Raw genomic sequence first — 16,129 nt, forward strand, 5'->3', positions numbered from 1 at the left:
TCCCCCACGGGAGGCTATGTTGGGTCAACTCCCCGGAAAGCTCCCTAGAAAGGCTTTCACTAGACCACAACAACCGCGGCAAGACTGAGATCTGAAAGAGCCGCTATCCGGAGAATCATGGGTGAGATAGATCAAACCTGTATCCTATACCAAAATCAAAGAAGATTTGCAAATGGCCAATGGGCACATGAAAAGATGCTCAATATTAGGGACATGTAAATCAGAACCACCGTGAAATATCACTTTACGTGCACTGGGATGCTGCGGTAAAAAAAATGGGAGCTAACGGGTTGGAGTGGACATGGAGAGATTGGGGTCCTCGTGCATTGCTGCGGGGAGCCAGAGGGGGGCAGCTCCTGAGGCAGCAGTTTGGTGGCTCCTTGAAACAGCAGTAAAGAGAGTTACGCTGCGATCTGGCAATGATCTGAAAGCAGGGACTCGAACAGGTACTTGTACGTACACGTTCACGGCAGCATGACCACAACAGCCAAAGGTGTAGACGACCCAAACGTACGCCAACAGACGAATGGAGGGACCAAATGCGGCGTATCTCCACGTGGTGTGATCCTGTTTAAGTGAAGAATGCAGAAGAGGCACATCCGTGGGAGCGGAGAGTAGAGGAGTTGTTGCCAGGTCCGGCCAGGGGGACTAGGGGAAGCCTGTTGGTGGGGACGGGAGCGATAAAAACACTCTAAAATACACAAAAACGCGAATTTCCTAAATGTCACTGAATTATGCACTTTTAGGTGTATTTATTTATTTTTGAGAGAGAGAGAGAGACAGCAAGTGCACTAGTGGGGGAGGGGCAGAGAGAGAGGATCCCAAGCAAGCTCTGCATTGTCAGCGCAGAGCCTCATGTGGGGTTCAAACCCACAGAACTGTGAGATCGTGACCTGAGCTGAAACTAAGAGTCGGATCCTTAACCTTCTGAGCCACCCAGGAGCCCCTACACTTTTTAAATTTTTATTAAGTTTATTTAAGTAATCTCTACACCCAACGTAGGGCTCGAACTCATGCCCTGGAGATAAAGAGCTGCCAGGCGGCCCTGAATTGCATACTTTAAATTTTTTTTTTTTCAACGTTTATTTATTTTTGGGACAGAGAGAGACAGAGCATGAACGGGGGAGGGGCAGAGAGAGAGGGAGACACAGAATCGGAAACAGGCTCCAGGCTCTGAGCCATCAGCCCAGAGCCTGACGCGGGGCTCGAACTCCCGGACCGCGAGATCGTGACCTGGCTGAAGTCGGACGCTTAACCGACTGTGCCACCCAGGCGCCCCTGAATTGCATACTTTAAATGGTGCTCACATGAGCGGTTTCAGCCGTGTTTTTCTGCCGCTGGTGTGGTGGATGGCAGTGAGGAGCCCTAGGGTCCCCGCCTGGCTGTGCAGGTCGAGGGGGGGGCCCAGCCAGGGTCTGCAGCTGATACTCCAAGAGCTTCTGTGACTTCCGGAGCCCCTCTGGCCCTCCCCACTTCAGACCAGCCAACAACCTACCCGGCCAGGAAGGCGCCCCACCGGGCGGGCCCCCAAGGTCGCGCAGCCTGTCCAGGGGAAGTGGCTCCCCGGGCCTGCCTGCGACGTTCCCCACCCCCGCACCCTGGTGAATCTTTCCATTTTGAGTGGGCAGTCGTCCCAGACTGCACTGATCCAGGTTTCGTAGCCTCCCCCAGGCATGCAGCTGGGCCGCTGGGCCCCTGGGCCCCAAGCCGTCCAGCTGGGTTCATCTCGGGTGGCGCTGGCTGGGTGACCTCATTAGGGTCTGGAGCAGAAATAGAACAGGCAGCGCCAATTAGCGGCTGCACGTGAGCCGCGGGCCGGCAAGTCCGCCACAGCCTCCCCGCACGTTTGTGGGTCATGGAAAATTCCACACGCAACGTTCTTGCCCTGGTAGGTGGGGTGCTGAGTGCGCCCCGCCCCTGGGGACACACCCAATTTTGCCTCCTGCTTGTCCACAGGCCAAGGTTGAGGGTGCGTGGAGCAGGGGAGGCGCAACCCCCAGAGACCCTGATTCGCTGGGGTGGGGGGCGGGATGAGGGCCTGCACATCCCCGCTCTCCCCAGCTGATCTGGAGGTAGGCGGTCCTCAGGCCGCTGGGCGAGGCACAGTGGGGTCCCGCCTCGCCCAGGGCCAGGCCCCGAACCTGCTCTGTACCCGGGCCTGGGGGCCACCTGGTCACCGCCCAGCCCCAGAGGCCAGCTGGCGTGTAGCTGCCTGCACGGGGCCTGGCGGAGAGCCTGGCTCCGTGTTGCTGCTGCTGCTGAGAGCCAGCCTGTCTCTCTGGGCCAGAACTCTAGCCTCTCGGACACACAGGCAGCTGGTGTGGGGGGAGCCCTGGCTGGGTGCTGAGGGACATCTTCTGGCCCCAGGCCGCTCCGGTGGCCAACCAGGCGACCTTGGGCCATTCCCCTTGCCTTGCTGGGCCCCACTTCCCTTCAAAGTACACATGGGGGCCAGAGAGACTCTCAGGGTCTTTCCCGCCGACACGGGGGCCTTGGATGTGCTTTTCTCTCCCAAAGGCTCCCCCACGTTCAAAGGGAAGCATGGGTCTCAGCGGTCAGGGCCCCGATAGCTGGGCCTCCCTGTGGACAACTGCTTGGGGAGGTCAGGAAGTAGAGTGGTGTTCCTTGGGATTGTCCCTCTGGTTTTCTGACCCTTTAGCCCCTGCAGTACCCAAGAACCAGGGGTGGGAGCCTGAGAGAGAACCCCCTGCATTTGTACCCTCCTTCCTTCTTCTGCGGCGACTGCACCTCTCTCCCCTTGGTTCTTCCTCCCCTTTGGGGGGTTGCTTACTCTCAATAGCGGAGGGGCCAGTAAACCCACACCAGCTGGGGGATCAGGGATGCCAGGGCCCAACCCAACTCGGCCTTAAATATATAGCTGGTTTCTGAGCCTCAGCTTGCCCGTCTGCAAAATCGGGGCGCAGAAGAGACGGGTCTGAGACGCCAGCCGGCTCTGACACCCTAAGACTCCCAGCCTGCCGCTCTCTCTGCACGGTTTGTGACTTCCCTGGAAGCTGTAAGCAGGAAGGGCAAAGTCTCCAGGTACACAGAGCCTGCTTTGTCGGCTGCTTAAACTCCTGCAGGAAAGAATTCACCCTTTCATTAGGCTCTTCTTCCAACAAGGAAATGGGCTGAAGCCAGCATGACCATGAGTCATAGCGTGAATCCAGATCCACGGGCAGACATTTAAAGGATGCTCCTCTGCCGGGCTGCCCCACCCATCCCCACCAGCACCACCGGCTGCAAACAGCCTCCGAGTCAGGGTCTGCCTGTCCCGCCAACAGCAGGGGCAGTAATTTCAACAGGAAAAGTAGGTCTGCGTTGTGTGTTGTAGTTGAGAGCTGGGAGGAGTCCGATCTTTAGAAGAGGTACATGGAAGAGTGATTACACCCCCATTTCACAGTTGTGGAAGGTGAGGGCCAGAGAGAGTCTGGCTGTGCCCGTGTCGCACAGGGTGGGGGCCGCCTGACCCCAGCCAGCTCTCTGGCTGCACCTGGAGTCGCTGCCGGGTTTCAGTGAGTGATGCCAGGCCCGTGACTCAAGGGGGATGCTCAGGAAAGCAGGGGAGACGAGCCTCGCAGGCTGTGGGCCAGGGCAGCCGGCATGGTGCTGGGGCTGCAGGAGGGGGCAGGGCCGGGAGCCCGGCACGGCCGTCCTGGGTAGCTCAGACACTGTCCAGGCCCTCCTTCCAATTTCCCTGAACCCTTCAGTCCCTGACACCCCCGGACCCCTTGTCCCTCCCCCTGGGCCACCCGTGGATGTGATGACTCAAGCCTGACTCTCAGCTCCCTGCAGCCTCTGCTGTGCGTCAGGCAGGACTGTCAGACTCCAGGTGTGGCTGAGGCGGGCAGCCCAGGAGGAGCCTCTGGGGTCAGTGGTTGACAGGATGACCGAGGAAAGCAGGAAACAAGCAGGGCAGGGAGGGGAAGGCATGTGCTCGGCCGGGAGCCAGAGAGCCCAAGAGCCCCCCCCCCCCCCCCCCCCCGCTGTGACGCGGGGCCACAGCCCCATTCTGACAGCTCCCAGAACCGAACCCTGGGCTGAGAGCTTATGAGGGCGGCCCTCCACCAGGCACCAGCCATGCACCAGCAGCTTCTCCGAGGCTTGAAAGGACAGAAGGTGCCCTTCAGTCTCCCTCCTTCCTTCTTCTTGCCCTCTCTCCCCGCCTCCCCACCTCTTCTGTCTAGCTCTTTCCTTTCTCCCTTGATCTTTACAAGAAGCCGGTGAGGCATGCAGGATGGGATTATGGACCCATTTTACAGATGGGCGAGGTGAGGCTCCGGCCACTTTCTCCACCTCCCTTCCCTCTGTATCCTACCAAGGTAAATCCTGAACCAGGAATAACATGTTTGGGCCTCAGACCTTCCTGAGCGGAGACGCTTCTCTTAGACTGGTCACCAAAATCTATCAACCACGTGGTGCAGCTGGGGAGGAGGAGCTCTCCCGGCCCCACAGCCATTGCCCCTGGACCATGGAGCTGGGGTAGAGGTCCAGGAAAGGGGGGAAGGGTTTCAGGCCTGTGGGGCCGGGACAGGTTGGGCCTAGTTCTCGGCATCTCCATTTTCTTCTGGTCACTTCTACCCGGTTTACTTGACAAGCACGTCCTGAATGCCCGGCCTATTGCCACTGACCAGTTGGCCCAGAGACGGCCAGGTCAGGTGGAGTGGGAGGTTCTTGCCCACCAGGGACCCCGTAGCCAGAGGGATGGGGACTGGTCACAGACGCAGCCTGCTCTAGGGGGGTGCAGAGGAGGCGTCTCGGGGGCATCGGGGCCCCGGGGGTGTTACCAGCCCGTTGGGTGGGAGGGTGCATTGTGGACCACCAGAGACCCCGCCCTGTGCCTGCTTGGCTGGCCTGGGCTTCTGCCCCCGCCCGTCAGAACCCTCTGCACACTGCTTGACGTTTAAGGCTGGGGGGTGGCAGCCCCCCGTCTTGGGCTCCCTGGCTGTCCCTGTGCCGGGGGCACAGAGCGGGCTGAGGGTTTGGGCTCAGGTGTCCCTGGCCCTGGCTCCCACAGGACTCCTGGGACTCTGTCCAGGCATCTCATTTCAAATGCGGATGTGTTCCTCTTGACCAGGCACCTCTCCAAGCGAGCCTTACGCATTCCTCAATTCTGGCCTCTGCTCATTCCTGGCTGGAGGGTGGCCCAAGTCCTTCCTCCCCTCTGCGCCATCTAGAGATGGCTGGTAAACGGTGCAGCGAAGGGATTCGCCGCCTTGCAGAGGCTCCTTGCTCCCTAGTGTCCGGGAGGTTCCCAGTCGTGCTGGGAGCCAGGAGACGTGGGGACACCCGGGCTGAAGGGGTGAAGGGGGCGGGGCGTGGGAAGTCGGAGGCAGCCCGGAGGCACTGAGTGTGCTGTAGGAGGGGGACAGGGGAGTTCCTGCACTGAGGTCCTCCCGGTTGCTGCCCAAGGCTGTCCCCTGAGGTCTCGCCTCTGCTCTGCCTGCTCCATGCCCGGGACACTCAGCGATGGAGGGGCTGAGGCACGGCCGAAGTCCCTTGGACGGTGCCACGGGGTCCCTTCACAGCAGCTCTGTCCTGGGCTCGGCCCCTGCGGCAGGTGCTGCCTTCAGATATGATATACCAGGGAGCCTGGCTTCCCTAGAAGGGCTCACCCTCGTCCCCCCGCCATGTCCCAGGGGATCTGGTTGAGCAGCCACTCTCCTCCCTTGGAAGAACCAGCCACATCTGCAGGCCATCCCAGAAGTAGGAGGATGGCAAGGGGTGGCGGGTGCCGACCCCACGGCGCCCCCTGCCCCTTGTCTCAGAGCTGGGCGGATCAATTTTTGTTCAGTTCACTGAGCACCTGGGCCGTCAAGAACGGATAACTGCTCAGGAGCCCCGCGGAGCACCGAGCACGGCAGGAGTGTGTTTCACGTCTGTGTTGGTGCATCTCTGTGCTCTCTGGTGGGCACAGTCCCTGCCCCTTGGGTTGCTCTTCCTCCCTGTGCACCTGCTCCCATCGAAGTTTCTGGAATGTAATGTTCTCATCCCAACCCTAGAACCAAGAGGAAACGTTTATTAGACGATGGGGCAGGACAGCAGCCTTTGCAAATGGTACTCTCTGCATTGAAAACTTTGAAACCTTAAATTCAGTCCAGCGAGCGTGTTGGGAGCAGCTGGGACGATCGAGGCACAGTGTTGGGGGAACGGCGTGCCAGACCGCACCTTTTGGGACAGACGTGCAGCAGCTGTAGGTGTGGCACGTGACCGTTCCCGTTTGCTGGAAAACGCTGCTGAGTGGAGCAGGCCCACAAGAGTGGGCAGGAGGCATTTTGCGGTTTAGCGGAAAATAGGTGGCAGTTAATTAAACCGTAAAAAAGTGTCTTTATTAAAAAAAAAAAACTGGACTGTTTCCTATGGATGAAGTTTTGGGGTGATGGTGGGGGGGTTCTGGAGCCGGTGGCCAAGAAAGAATTCTTCAAGATATCTTTGGTGCAAAAGGTGATGTTATGAAAGCCCAGGGACAGGACCTGTGGGCAGAAGGAGCTGCACTGGGGTCGTGATGGGTAACTGATTGTATATCCTCAGGTTGGGAGGGGGGCAGGGATAGGGTAGGTCTGTAAGGAATTTTGGAAGCAAGGTTTCCAGGACCTTGAGGGGCTGGCTGTTGCTAAGGAAACACCACTTATTACTGTCAGGTAGAACCTCAGTCATGAGACCCTTCAGATGGAATCAGGGGGCCATAAGCTTAGAGTATGAATGCCAGCATATACCTTGGGGGGGCTGAGATAAAGGAAGTTTCCAAAGGAATTTGTTTTAAATGTCTATATTCATTTTTGAGAGACAGAGAGAGGCAGAGTGTGCACGGGGGAGAGGCAGAGAGAGAGGGAGACACAGAATCCAAAGCAGGCTCCAGGCTCCGAGCTGTCAGCACAGAGCCCGACGTGGGGCTCGAACCCAGGAACAGTGAGATCACGACCTGAGCCTCAGTCAGATGCTTCACCGACTGAGCCAGCCATGCGCCCCTCCAAAGGAATTTTTATTTGTTAAAGTAGACTTACAGGGTCCTCGAGGTTGGGATAATGATAAGCCAAGATTCCCCTTCGCCCCCAGCCAAGTGTCGTCATCGGGGCAGCTGAGCTCCTAGAGGGAGGTCACTCTGCCAGTTTCAAGGACTTGTCAGTGGGCTGCAGGCAGTAAGACCATTTTAATGTCTCGTTTGCCTTAGCTTCCCACATCTCCGTGGCAAGCACTTCACCCCTGTCCTTGGTTGTTGGGCAGCCAGGAGTGTCTGAGGAATATCACACAGATGCCACCTAAGGGGGGGGGGCGGTTCTGTTAGCCTGCATTTTGCCCTCAGCTTGCCCCAAGTTCCCTCATCACTGTTGGGGTCTTTTACTTGCGTATTTATAAGATTTCCATATATTAACACTGTGTCAAGCATGGTACATACATTTTGTCCGATTGAAAAATGTTGACAAATGGGGCGCCTGGGTGGCGCAGTCGGTTAAGCGTCCGACTTCAGCCAGGTCACGATCTCGCAGTCCGGGAGTTCGAGCCCCGCGTCGGGCTCTGGGCTGATGGCTCAGAGCCTGGAGCCTGTTTCCGATTCTGTGTCTCCCTCTCTCTCTGCCCCTCCCCCGTTCATGCTCTGTCTCTCTCTGTCTCAAAAATAAATAAATGTTAAAAAAAAAAAAATTAAAAAAAAAAAAAAGAAAAATGTTGGCAAATAAGTCAACATCTTTAGGTGATCAAATCAGTCTGTCAACGTGGGTCTTCGCTTGGGCGGCACAGTAGACTTTGGGGTTCCTCCCCAGCATCCACGCCACCCCTCCCTTGTTGGGAAGCAGTCACAACATTTGGAAGGACAGACTCCCATCGCCCCTTTGGGGTAGACCATGCCAATGGTGGTGTTCCCCGGCCACAGTGATTGGCTCAGGGGTAGGCACATCGTCCAAGTGGGCCTACAGAGCCTCCTGTGACCTCCAGGGGTCATGGTCTGGCTGTTCAGTCCTTCTCCAAACTTCCATTCACCTCTGGGCTTGTTCCTCTGCACAGACCAAGGACTTCCCTTTTCAGTGTAAACCCACCCGAGCCAGATTTTCTTTCCTCTTTCCTGCACCTGCCAGCATCCTAACTCATGTGGAATTCAGACCTAAGAAGAGGGGTGTTGCTAGGGGTAGACCCTAAACTCTAGAAATGGCCAAATTGAGGGAGGGAAGGGGCAGGAAGGAGGACCCCTCTCTTTCATGGGGGTAAAATGGGAACTTTTGCTAGATGTCATGAAATATCATGGTCGGCCGAGTCATAGCCCCCAGAGCTCTCTGCATCCTCCCCCCCACGAACCTGTGATCGTTACTGCATATGGCAAAAGGGAGCTTGCAGGTGTGATTAAGTTAAAGGCCCTGAGATGGGGTGATGGCGCTGGGTGATCTGAGCAGGTCCTCGAGAGCAGGGTCTGGGAGGAATTGAAGTGAGAAGAGAGAGGCTGGAGCTTTCCAGATGGAGGCAGGGACCACCAGCCACCCACAGTGGGCAGCTGCCGGAAGCTGGAAAGACAAGGAAGCAGGCTCTTCCCTGGAGCCTCTGGAAGGAATGCCTCCCTGCCCACACCTTGACTCTAGCCCTTTGGTGAACCTGTATTTGGACTTCTGAGCTCCAGCACTGTGAGGGAATAGCTTGCTTGAGTCGCTTAGCTGGTGGTCCTTTGCTCCGGCAGCCCTAGGAGATCGGTACAAGCCGAACTGTCCCCTCCTCACTCAGGCGCGCGGGCGATGTCCCTGGAGACTGCAGCACCAGGAGAGTCAGCCGGAGCCCTCACACGGCGGAGGGGCCGTGGCCCATTTGGTAAGCTCCCGAGAGACACATCAAGACATCGTAAGCCTGAAACTGGCCCAGGTGAAGGCAGAGAAGCCAGAAAATACAAGCTGGCTGGGAGGGATCCTTTCTGCCCCTCCAAGATGGCCAGAGGTCCAGAACACCAAGCCTTCACTCCAAGCCAAGCTAATGCCAGCTGAGAAGGCAGGCTGCTGAGTTAGCAGGGAAGTCCTGGGGCGGGGGCCAGGAGGACACCCAGCCCGGCCCCGGGCCTGTCCCCAGCACCTCCCCAGAAGCGAGACTCTGACCCAGAGGGCATGCCCTCTTTTTATGGGGTGCAGCTGGGGCGCAGTGCGCAGCAAGGTGCATACACCCCACACTTCAGCACTGAGGCTATCAGTCCCGTGCCCTCGTAGCAGAGACCATCAGACGGTGGGTGGGTGGGGCGGCTAGGCTGAATACCACACCCTATTGCTAGGAGACAGAAATTTCTGGTTTAAATTCTACCCACTGGTAAGATTTTGGGCTTTGGATCCCAGCCCTTGGACTTGACCAGAGGCAGAGTGACTGAACTTTACCAAGATTTTAGGGGACGGGTATTGCTGTGGGTCATTTTGTACTGGGCTCTGTTTCCTTTTCTGCAAGGCGGGAGGTGTTAGTGTTCAGTGTGTAACTCAGTCTTAGGTCATTTGGCCACAGGAGGCCACATCCGACCCCAGCAGAGAGAGCATCACATCCACCAGATGTGTGGTGGTCACTCAGACAGACTCAGCGGGCTCCCTGTGGGGGCGGGCACTGCGTGCTGGCCAGCCATCTTCGAAGGTGAAGTGCAGGGGAGAGGAGGATGGGGGGGGGGCTTGCAGGGGGAAGGGGCTGCAGGGAGTGGGTGGTAAGGACCGGGTGACAGAAGGGCTGACCCGCAGTGCTGTGTGTGGGCACTGCTAGTGTTCTCAGTGTGCTCTTGTCCCCTGTCTCTGCTACACAGAGGCAGCTGGGGGCCTTTTCTGCCTTTATGGGGTGCAGCTGGGGCACAAAAAGTGAGATTGGAGAGACAGGGGAGAAGGCAGCGGGACTCAAGACACTTTGCAGCCAGCAGAAGAGGCTTGGCCTTCGCAGAGGGCGATGGGGTCCCTGGAGCATTTGGGACAGGAGACTGCCACGTTAGGACATCAGGATGTGGGCTGCAGAGGTGTGCAGAGGTGTGTGGGTGGGCGGGGAGGGGTGGGATGGGAGCAGGAGACAGGCCTGGAGGCCCTGCTGAGTCCCAGGTGAGGCTCAGGGCCCGCCTGCCCCGGCGTCTCCCCCGCCCCCCCCCCCCCCATGCCCTTGACCTCTCCCGCCTTGAGGAGCACCGACTGATACTTCCCCAACCAATCGCCCTCCTCTCTGCAAACAGAAGCTGGAAATTGTCTTGGGATGGGGCCTGTAGCTCGGATGGGCAGTGACTCCTCCCCTGGCCGCACAGGGGAAGTTCCAAGGAGTCCAGCCAGCAGCCCGCTCTCCCTAGTGATTGGGGCTGACTTAGTTCTGGCTCACAAGGAAGCCGGCTGGGGGACTGCCCTTCCTGGATAAAACAGGACTTCTGGAGAGATCTTTTATCTTTTTATTTTTTTTCTTTGGCCTCCTTCCCTCCCTTTCTGGCTGGGATACTGGCAGGAGCACATGATAGATGGAGTTGTGACACCATCTTGTGACCACGAGGCAGCAAGCCTGAGCTTGGGGACATTTGTCTCATCTGAGACGGTGGATTTGAGGAATTGCTCCTGTAGGAGGCTTACTGGGGGCTGGGTAATTTTTTGTGTCAGTTTGACTGGCCGTGGGGTGCCCAGATTGAGTATCATTCTGGGTATATCTGTGATGGTGTTTCCAGATGAAATTTGAATTTGAATTGGCAGGCCCAGCAAAGCAGACCCTCTTCCCATCGTGGGTGGGCCTCAGGCAACTCCCAATGGCCTGAAAAGAGCACAAGAGGGAGGAGGGAGGAGGAGGAGTTAGGCTTTTTTCTGCCTCACCGCCTGGGCTGGGATTGATGTCCTCTTTCTCTGCCCGCACACTGGGATTACACCACTGGGGCTCCCGGCCGTCCAGCTTGCAGGCGCTGGGTCGTGGTGCTTCTCGGCCTCCATAATTGTGCAAGCCAATCCGTCATAATAGATTTCCATTTACGCCCCACCCCCGCCTTGGTTCTGTTTCCCTGGAAAACCCTGACTAGTACGGACAGTGCTATGCTGACGATGTACTTGGGAGCCACATTGGTGAGGGAGGGAGGGACCCAGGGCAGGACTGGATGAGCAGAAATTGAGCCGCATGCAGGCACGGTGGCCTCATCTGGTCCATCCTGCCTGGAGCTCCTGGAGCCGGGACAGCCCTTCAGGGATGGCTTGAGCTGAGGACAGAGGGCTAGGTCTTTGTCTCCTCACACCGGCCAGTCACCGCGTGTGGGATGTCCTAGGGGTGAGGCAGCTTCCTTGGACAGAGGACGGATGGTCCCCAGGGAGCACTCAGCTGGGCGTGGGCAGCACCAGCACTATGGCAGTGGGGACGGGGTACCTGGGTCCTGGACGTGCACCCCAGCGTCCCCTACATCCCTGAGTGGCTCGGCCGCTATAACATCGCAACAGCCTCTCCCCACTGGCCTTTTTGTGGGCAGGAAGCAACGTTCAAAGCACTGCTAGGCCAGCGTCCCTTTACTTTTGGTCGAAGGCATCATCCAGGGTAAGCCTTGGACCTTGGGGCACTCCGGTGAGTGAGAGAGAAAGGAGGCAGAGGGCACAGCCTGAGCAGTGAAACGGGTGTGCAGTGACATGACTCGGCCCTGAAGCTCCCCTCCAGCAGCAATGGATGCCACACGGCCACACTGCGGGGGCGGAGGCTGACCCCCCCCCCCCCCCCCACCGCCCGCCTTTACTCTTCGCTTTCAGTGCTGGGAGCTGATCGCACGCTCTGTAAGATGGGAGTCGCTGCCACTGTCCTCCAATATCCATCCCACCATCAGTCGGTAACAGAGCTTCGGATAGGTGGGAACGGATGCCCAGGCAGACCACACTGCCTGGCCTCCCCTGCATGTAGGGTCGTCACGGGGGATGTGAGTGGAGGCAGTAGGGGACAGCCATTCACGGACATGTCCTCTCTGTGTGGTGTCTGACCTGTCGACAGGAGGCTCTGTGCAACCTCGTGCTGGTGCTGGGGACCCGCTTACGGCGAAGGAGGTGGGGGCGGTGAGCCCGTGGCCGTGGGACCCACCGGTCCCCTAACACACCACACGGCCCAGAAGCTGCCGGCCCAGCGGAGCAACGAAGCTGCCTTCCGGCTCAGAGTTGATAGCCTGTGAGTGGGGGCGTCTGACATGTGTCTCCTCTAAGTATAGACTTGGGTGCGGGAAGCAGGGGGTGGAGGCAGGAGTGGGTCTGCCCACCAATGCTGTCTTCAGGGGAGTTTGTCCGGTTCTCACAATCCTGACCTCTTCTAGAGGGCGAATGCTTCCAGAAAGGGATGTGGTAAGAGTCTGAGTCAATGCTGGGTCACGGCTCCTTGTGCCAGGAGACTAGCAGGTCAAGGAAGGGGTCTCCTCGCGGCCACCGGAGGAGGTAGGGATGCTGCTGCCCGGGGGCGGGGGCGGGGGCGGGGGGAGAACACGTCTGGCACCTACCTGAGCCTGCCTCTCTGCCCAGTTTTGATGGTATGTGGACAAGCACAGCAGCCGTGACCTGAGAAGGGTGTGTTGACCGAGGTTCTAAAGCCTCTAGGACGAGAGTCCGGGCCGGTCCACCAGGTAGCTCATCTAGAACAGGAGAGATGCTACTCGGTGGAGGGAACCCACAGTGCTGAGGGCAGAGGGGCAGGAAGTGGAGGCACAGGGTGAGCAGCTGCTGTGGCCCCAAGATTGCATCAACCTTCCTCTTGTAAATTTCCACAAAAGGGAGCAGCCAGAATCCTGGAGACGCTCTTCCGACGGTGACCCCTGTGGCTGGCGGGTCTGAGGGGCGCCAAGGTGGACCGTGGTCGGCATTACGGCGTGCTGCCCAGATTCGCCCCTCAGAACGAGGGCTCTCATTCCCTCCGTGGCTGGGAGTATAGGCTGCCGATGGCTCAGAGAAGTCCCTCCTGGGGAGCTGCCCTCAGCTGCGGGCCACCCCCTCCCTGGACGCAGCCCCGTGCAGACTGGCTTGTGCACGGTGCAAAGGCTCCACCCTCTGGTCTCAGTTCAGGACGTCCCTGTAGGGCCAGGTGGCCCCTCACCAGTCAGCCTCTCCTCCCCAAGCAGCAGCCTGCATGCAAGGGCCTGTCTCTCAGGGAGCCCAACCTGTGTCTCCTAGAGCCTTGCCGAAGCCTCGCCTGTTACCCAGCACTCTGGTCTTGTCTTGTGTCCCTGCTGCATCAGTGACGCTCCCTCGACCTGGAACCACTCCTTGCATTTTGTCCCTTCGCCTTAAACAGAAGTCACAGATCTGATCGATTGTCCTGACCCCGCCAGGCCTCCCTGTGAACACTCACCGCTCATTCATTGTTGCACGAATGCAGGCTTTTCCAAGAGTCTGCTCACGGACACAGCAGTGGAGGCTCCGTAATCATCACGTGTTGTCAATCATTTCGTCGACATCCGGAGAGTCATAAATAATATAACAGCTGAATACACTCCATCTGCCAGAAGAAATAAAGCGTGATAATAGCATTGAAGCCCCCTGAATGCCTTACCGATTAAAGTCCCCACCAATACCCAGAGGAAACCACTCTTGAATTTGGTGTTTAGCATTCTTTTAGTTTAAAAAGATGGAGTTAAATACCACATGCATTCACGTTCAACGTTTTTTCACTCAATGTTGTGAAATTCGTTTATGTTGATGTATTTATAGTTATCTTCTTACCATATAGCGTCCTATTGGGTAACTATGTATCATTTATCAATTCTCCTATAGATTATTTTATGATTCCCCCCTCCCCCCAGTTACAGTTACAATGAACGTTCCTGTCTTTGCACACATAGGCGAGCTGCTCTGGGGTGCACACCAAGATTGGAATTGCTGGGTTGTAGGGTATATGCGTCCTTAGCCGCTAGAAATTGCTGGATAGCTGTCGAGAGTTAGTGAATCAATTTCCACTCCCACCAGCAGCGAATCAGAGTTCATTCCGCACTGCTCACAAATCCACATCCTCACCAGTTTGGGCAGTGACAGGTTTTAAGTTTTTGCCCATCTGTCCGGGGTGAAATGTCAAGTCCTTGGTTTTAATTTCTTTCAGCCTAAATCTTAGCGAAAGTAAGCTTCTTGTGTTCGCTGCTCAGTAATTATTTGTTGCACAAATGAGTACGAAGAGTTCCACTCATTCATTCTGTGTTCACGCATCTGTCCTCTTTGATGCCTGCAGAGACCCCATTCCTACACCCTCCACAGGCTAGACTTTGGCTTACACACCTGGCCTTCTACCAGACGCTTTCACATGCCCTTGGGCCCCAAAATCCATTTGTGGAGCTTGTCTCGTTGCTCATGATGCCGACCTATTCTTGTGACTTTGCCCTGGCAGGTCCTCCCATCCCCTTGTCTGGAGACTGATCTGTCCTCTAACCTACTGCTTGGCTGAGGCTGAGGCCTTACCTCTGTGACATCAACCCAGTTCATCCTCAAGCAGTCGTAAACCTAGGCTGCAAACAGGCTGACCTCTTGCTCTCCTGTTCCTGTCGTGGCACTGCTAGCTCTTTTGCTCAGTGGGTCTTGAAGCCTTCATCAACCTTGGTATTGGTCTGGCTCCTTCTCCTAAGAGATGTGAGGCGGGCAAGCATCCTCAAGCTACGGGGATAACCGATCTAAGATGTCATAATTGCATCCAACCAGTTGCTAACTACTGTCCATTTTTCCTATGTAAATTCTACTTCCGTCATCTTTGCCCCGTCACCTTGCAGACTCTTGCAACAAGCCGGAAAAGCCGCTGAAAACCCCTAAGGTCTCCAGTGATGTCTGTAGGGGACCCCTGATACTGTTAGGAGCCAGTCTCCTAGGGGGATTTCTGAGGCCTCCGGGCTGTACAGCAGGGAGAAATCCCTGGGGCCTTCCTGAGCTCCACCAGGAGAGAATCCCATGAGACTGCCTGAGGCCGTGTCAGGAAGGAGCCCCTGAGGATCCACTGAAACTTTATTAGATCTCTGGAGATTCTCCGAGGTCGTGTAAGGACAGGATCTCAGGAGGGTTCATCAGGCTATGCAGCACAGGGGTCCTGAGAATCCACTGAGGCTGTATCATCAGGGGATCACCAAAGATCCATTGAGATCGCCCCAGGGAGAAGATTCCTGGAGAGTTTCTGTGGAGACTAAAGGGGATCCCTGGAGAGTTCCCGCAGTTGTCATTCACCCAACAAACATTTCTTTTTTATTAAAAAATTTTAAACGCTTATTTATTTTTGATTGAGAGAGACAGAGGGTGAGTAGGGGAGGGGCAGAGATAGAGGGAGACACAGATCCGAAGCAGGCTCCAGGCTCTGTCTGAGGTGTCAGCACAGAGCCCCATGTGGGGCTTGAACTCATGAACCATGAGATCACGACCTGAGCTGAAGTCCAGAGCCGGACGCTTAAAGAACTGAGACACCCAGGCGCCCCCAACAAACATTTCTAGAGGCAGAAGACACAGGCCCCACCCCGCAGGATCTCACAAGCCACCTGCGGAGACAGATAAATGTTGCAGGCCGGGTACTAGCAGCTGCGAACAGCCCCGCTATCGCCAAGACAGGTCTAAGCCTCAGTGTGGTGAGAGGGAGAGAACCATTCTGCTCTTCCAGAAGGAGGCAGCCTTTCCCGGGGGTGGTTGGCGCATGGCTGAGAGCACGCACACAGAGCACCTTGTGCAGCATCTTGCGCTTGGCAAGCGCAGAAGCAATGTTGATTATCGGCAAGCGAGGCAAACTTTAATCAGAGAGCATAATCAGATTTGTGTTTCACAAGAGAACTGGCGGAGGCGTGTTAAGGGGCTCCCCAGGCGCAGTGCCAGTCTGCAATGCCAGACTCCTTGGTCTACGGCCAAGGGAAGGTAGTGCTAGCAGCACAAGCAATTTCACTTTCCGGTGGCTACGTTAAAACAAACAAACAAAAAAAGGTAAAAGAAAACGAGAAAATAATTTCAGCAATATATTTTACTGGATCCAATATACCCCCAAATATTATTTCACTATGGAATCAACGTGAGGTTACTTTATTCTCCCTCTTTGCTTCGTACCGACTCTGAAACCCTGGGCGTATCTTTCTGCGCCGGGCTCAGCGCGCCACCCCCGCCGTCTGGTCCAGCAGCGGAGCCTGGAGGCGGGCGCGGGTGCCAGACCGCCGCCGGACAGCACACGCAGGCCCACAAGCCACCGCCACCGCCACCGCCACCGCCACCGCCACCGC

General features: G+C 56.9%; 1 protein-coding gene across 3 annotated transcripts; it reads right to left on the minus strand.

The window, feature by feature from the left end:
- Nucleotides 1-1,274: 1,274 nt before the first annotated feature.
- On the minus strand, nt 1,275-16,109 carry LOC122472925. 3 transcript variants are annotated; one of them, XM_043562936.1, is made up of 4 exons: nt 15,960-16,109; nt 13,255-13,401; nt 12,410-12,541; nt 1,275-5,998 (listed from the first exon to the last, which is right to left on the minus strand). In XM_043562936.1, the coding sequence occupies exon 4, from the start codon at nt 2,401-2,403 to the stop codon at nt 1,492-1,494; it is 912 nt and encodes a 303-aa protein (XP_043418871.1). In that variant the 5' UTR covers nt 2,404-5,998; nt 12,410-12,541; nt 13,255-13,401; nt 15,960-16,109; the 3' UTR covers nt 1,275-1,491. The 3 variants fall into 3 exon arrangements, 2 of the variants coding, with proteins under 2 accessions (XP_043418871.1, XP_043418872.1); XM_043562937.1 differs by having other exon boundaries at nt 12,410-13,401; XR_006294556.1 differs by lacking the exon at nt 1,275-5,998 and adding an exon at nt 8,296-8,826 and having other exon boundaries at nt 12,410-13,401.
- Nucleotides 16,110-16,129: the final 20 nt, after the last annotated feature.

This window comes from Prionailurus bengalensis, chromosome B4 (genome assembly GCF_016509475.1).
Source record: "Prionailurus bengalensis isolate Pbe53 chromosome B4, Fcat_Pben_1.1_paternal_pri, whole genome shotgun sequence".
In the NCBI taxonomy this organism is placed as follows: Eukaryota; Metazoa; Chordata; class Mammalia; order Carnivora; family Felidae; genus Prionailurus; species Prionailurus bengalensis.

Excerpts from the sequence above, each read along its gene's own strand:
- LOC122472925 (XM_043562936.1), bottom strand. The coding sequence starts at position 2,403 with ATGGCCCAAGGTCGCCTGGTTGGCCACCGGAGCGGCCTGGGGCCAGAA.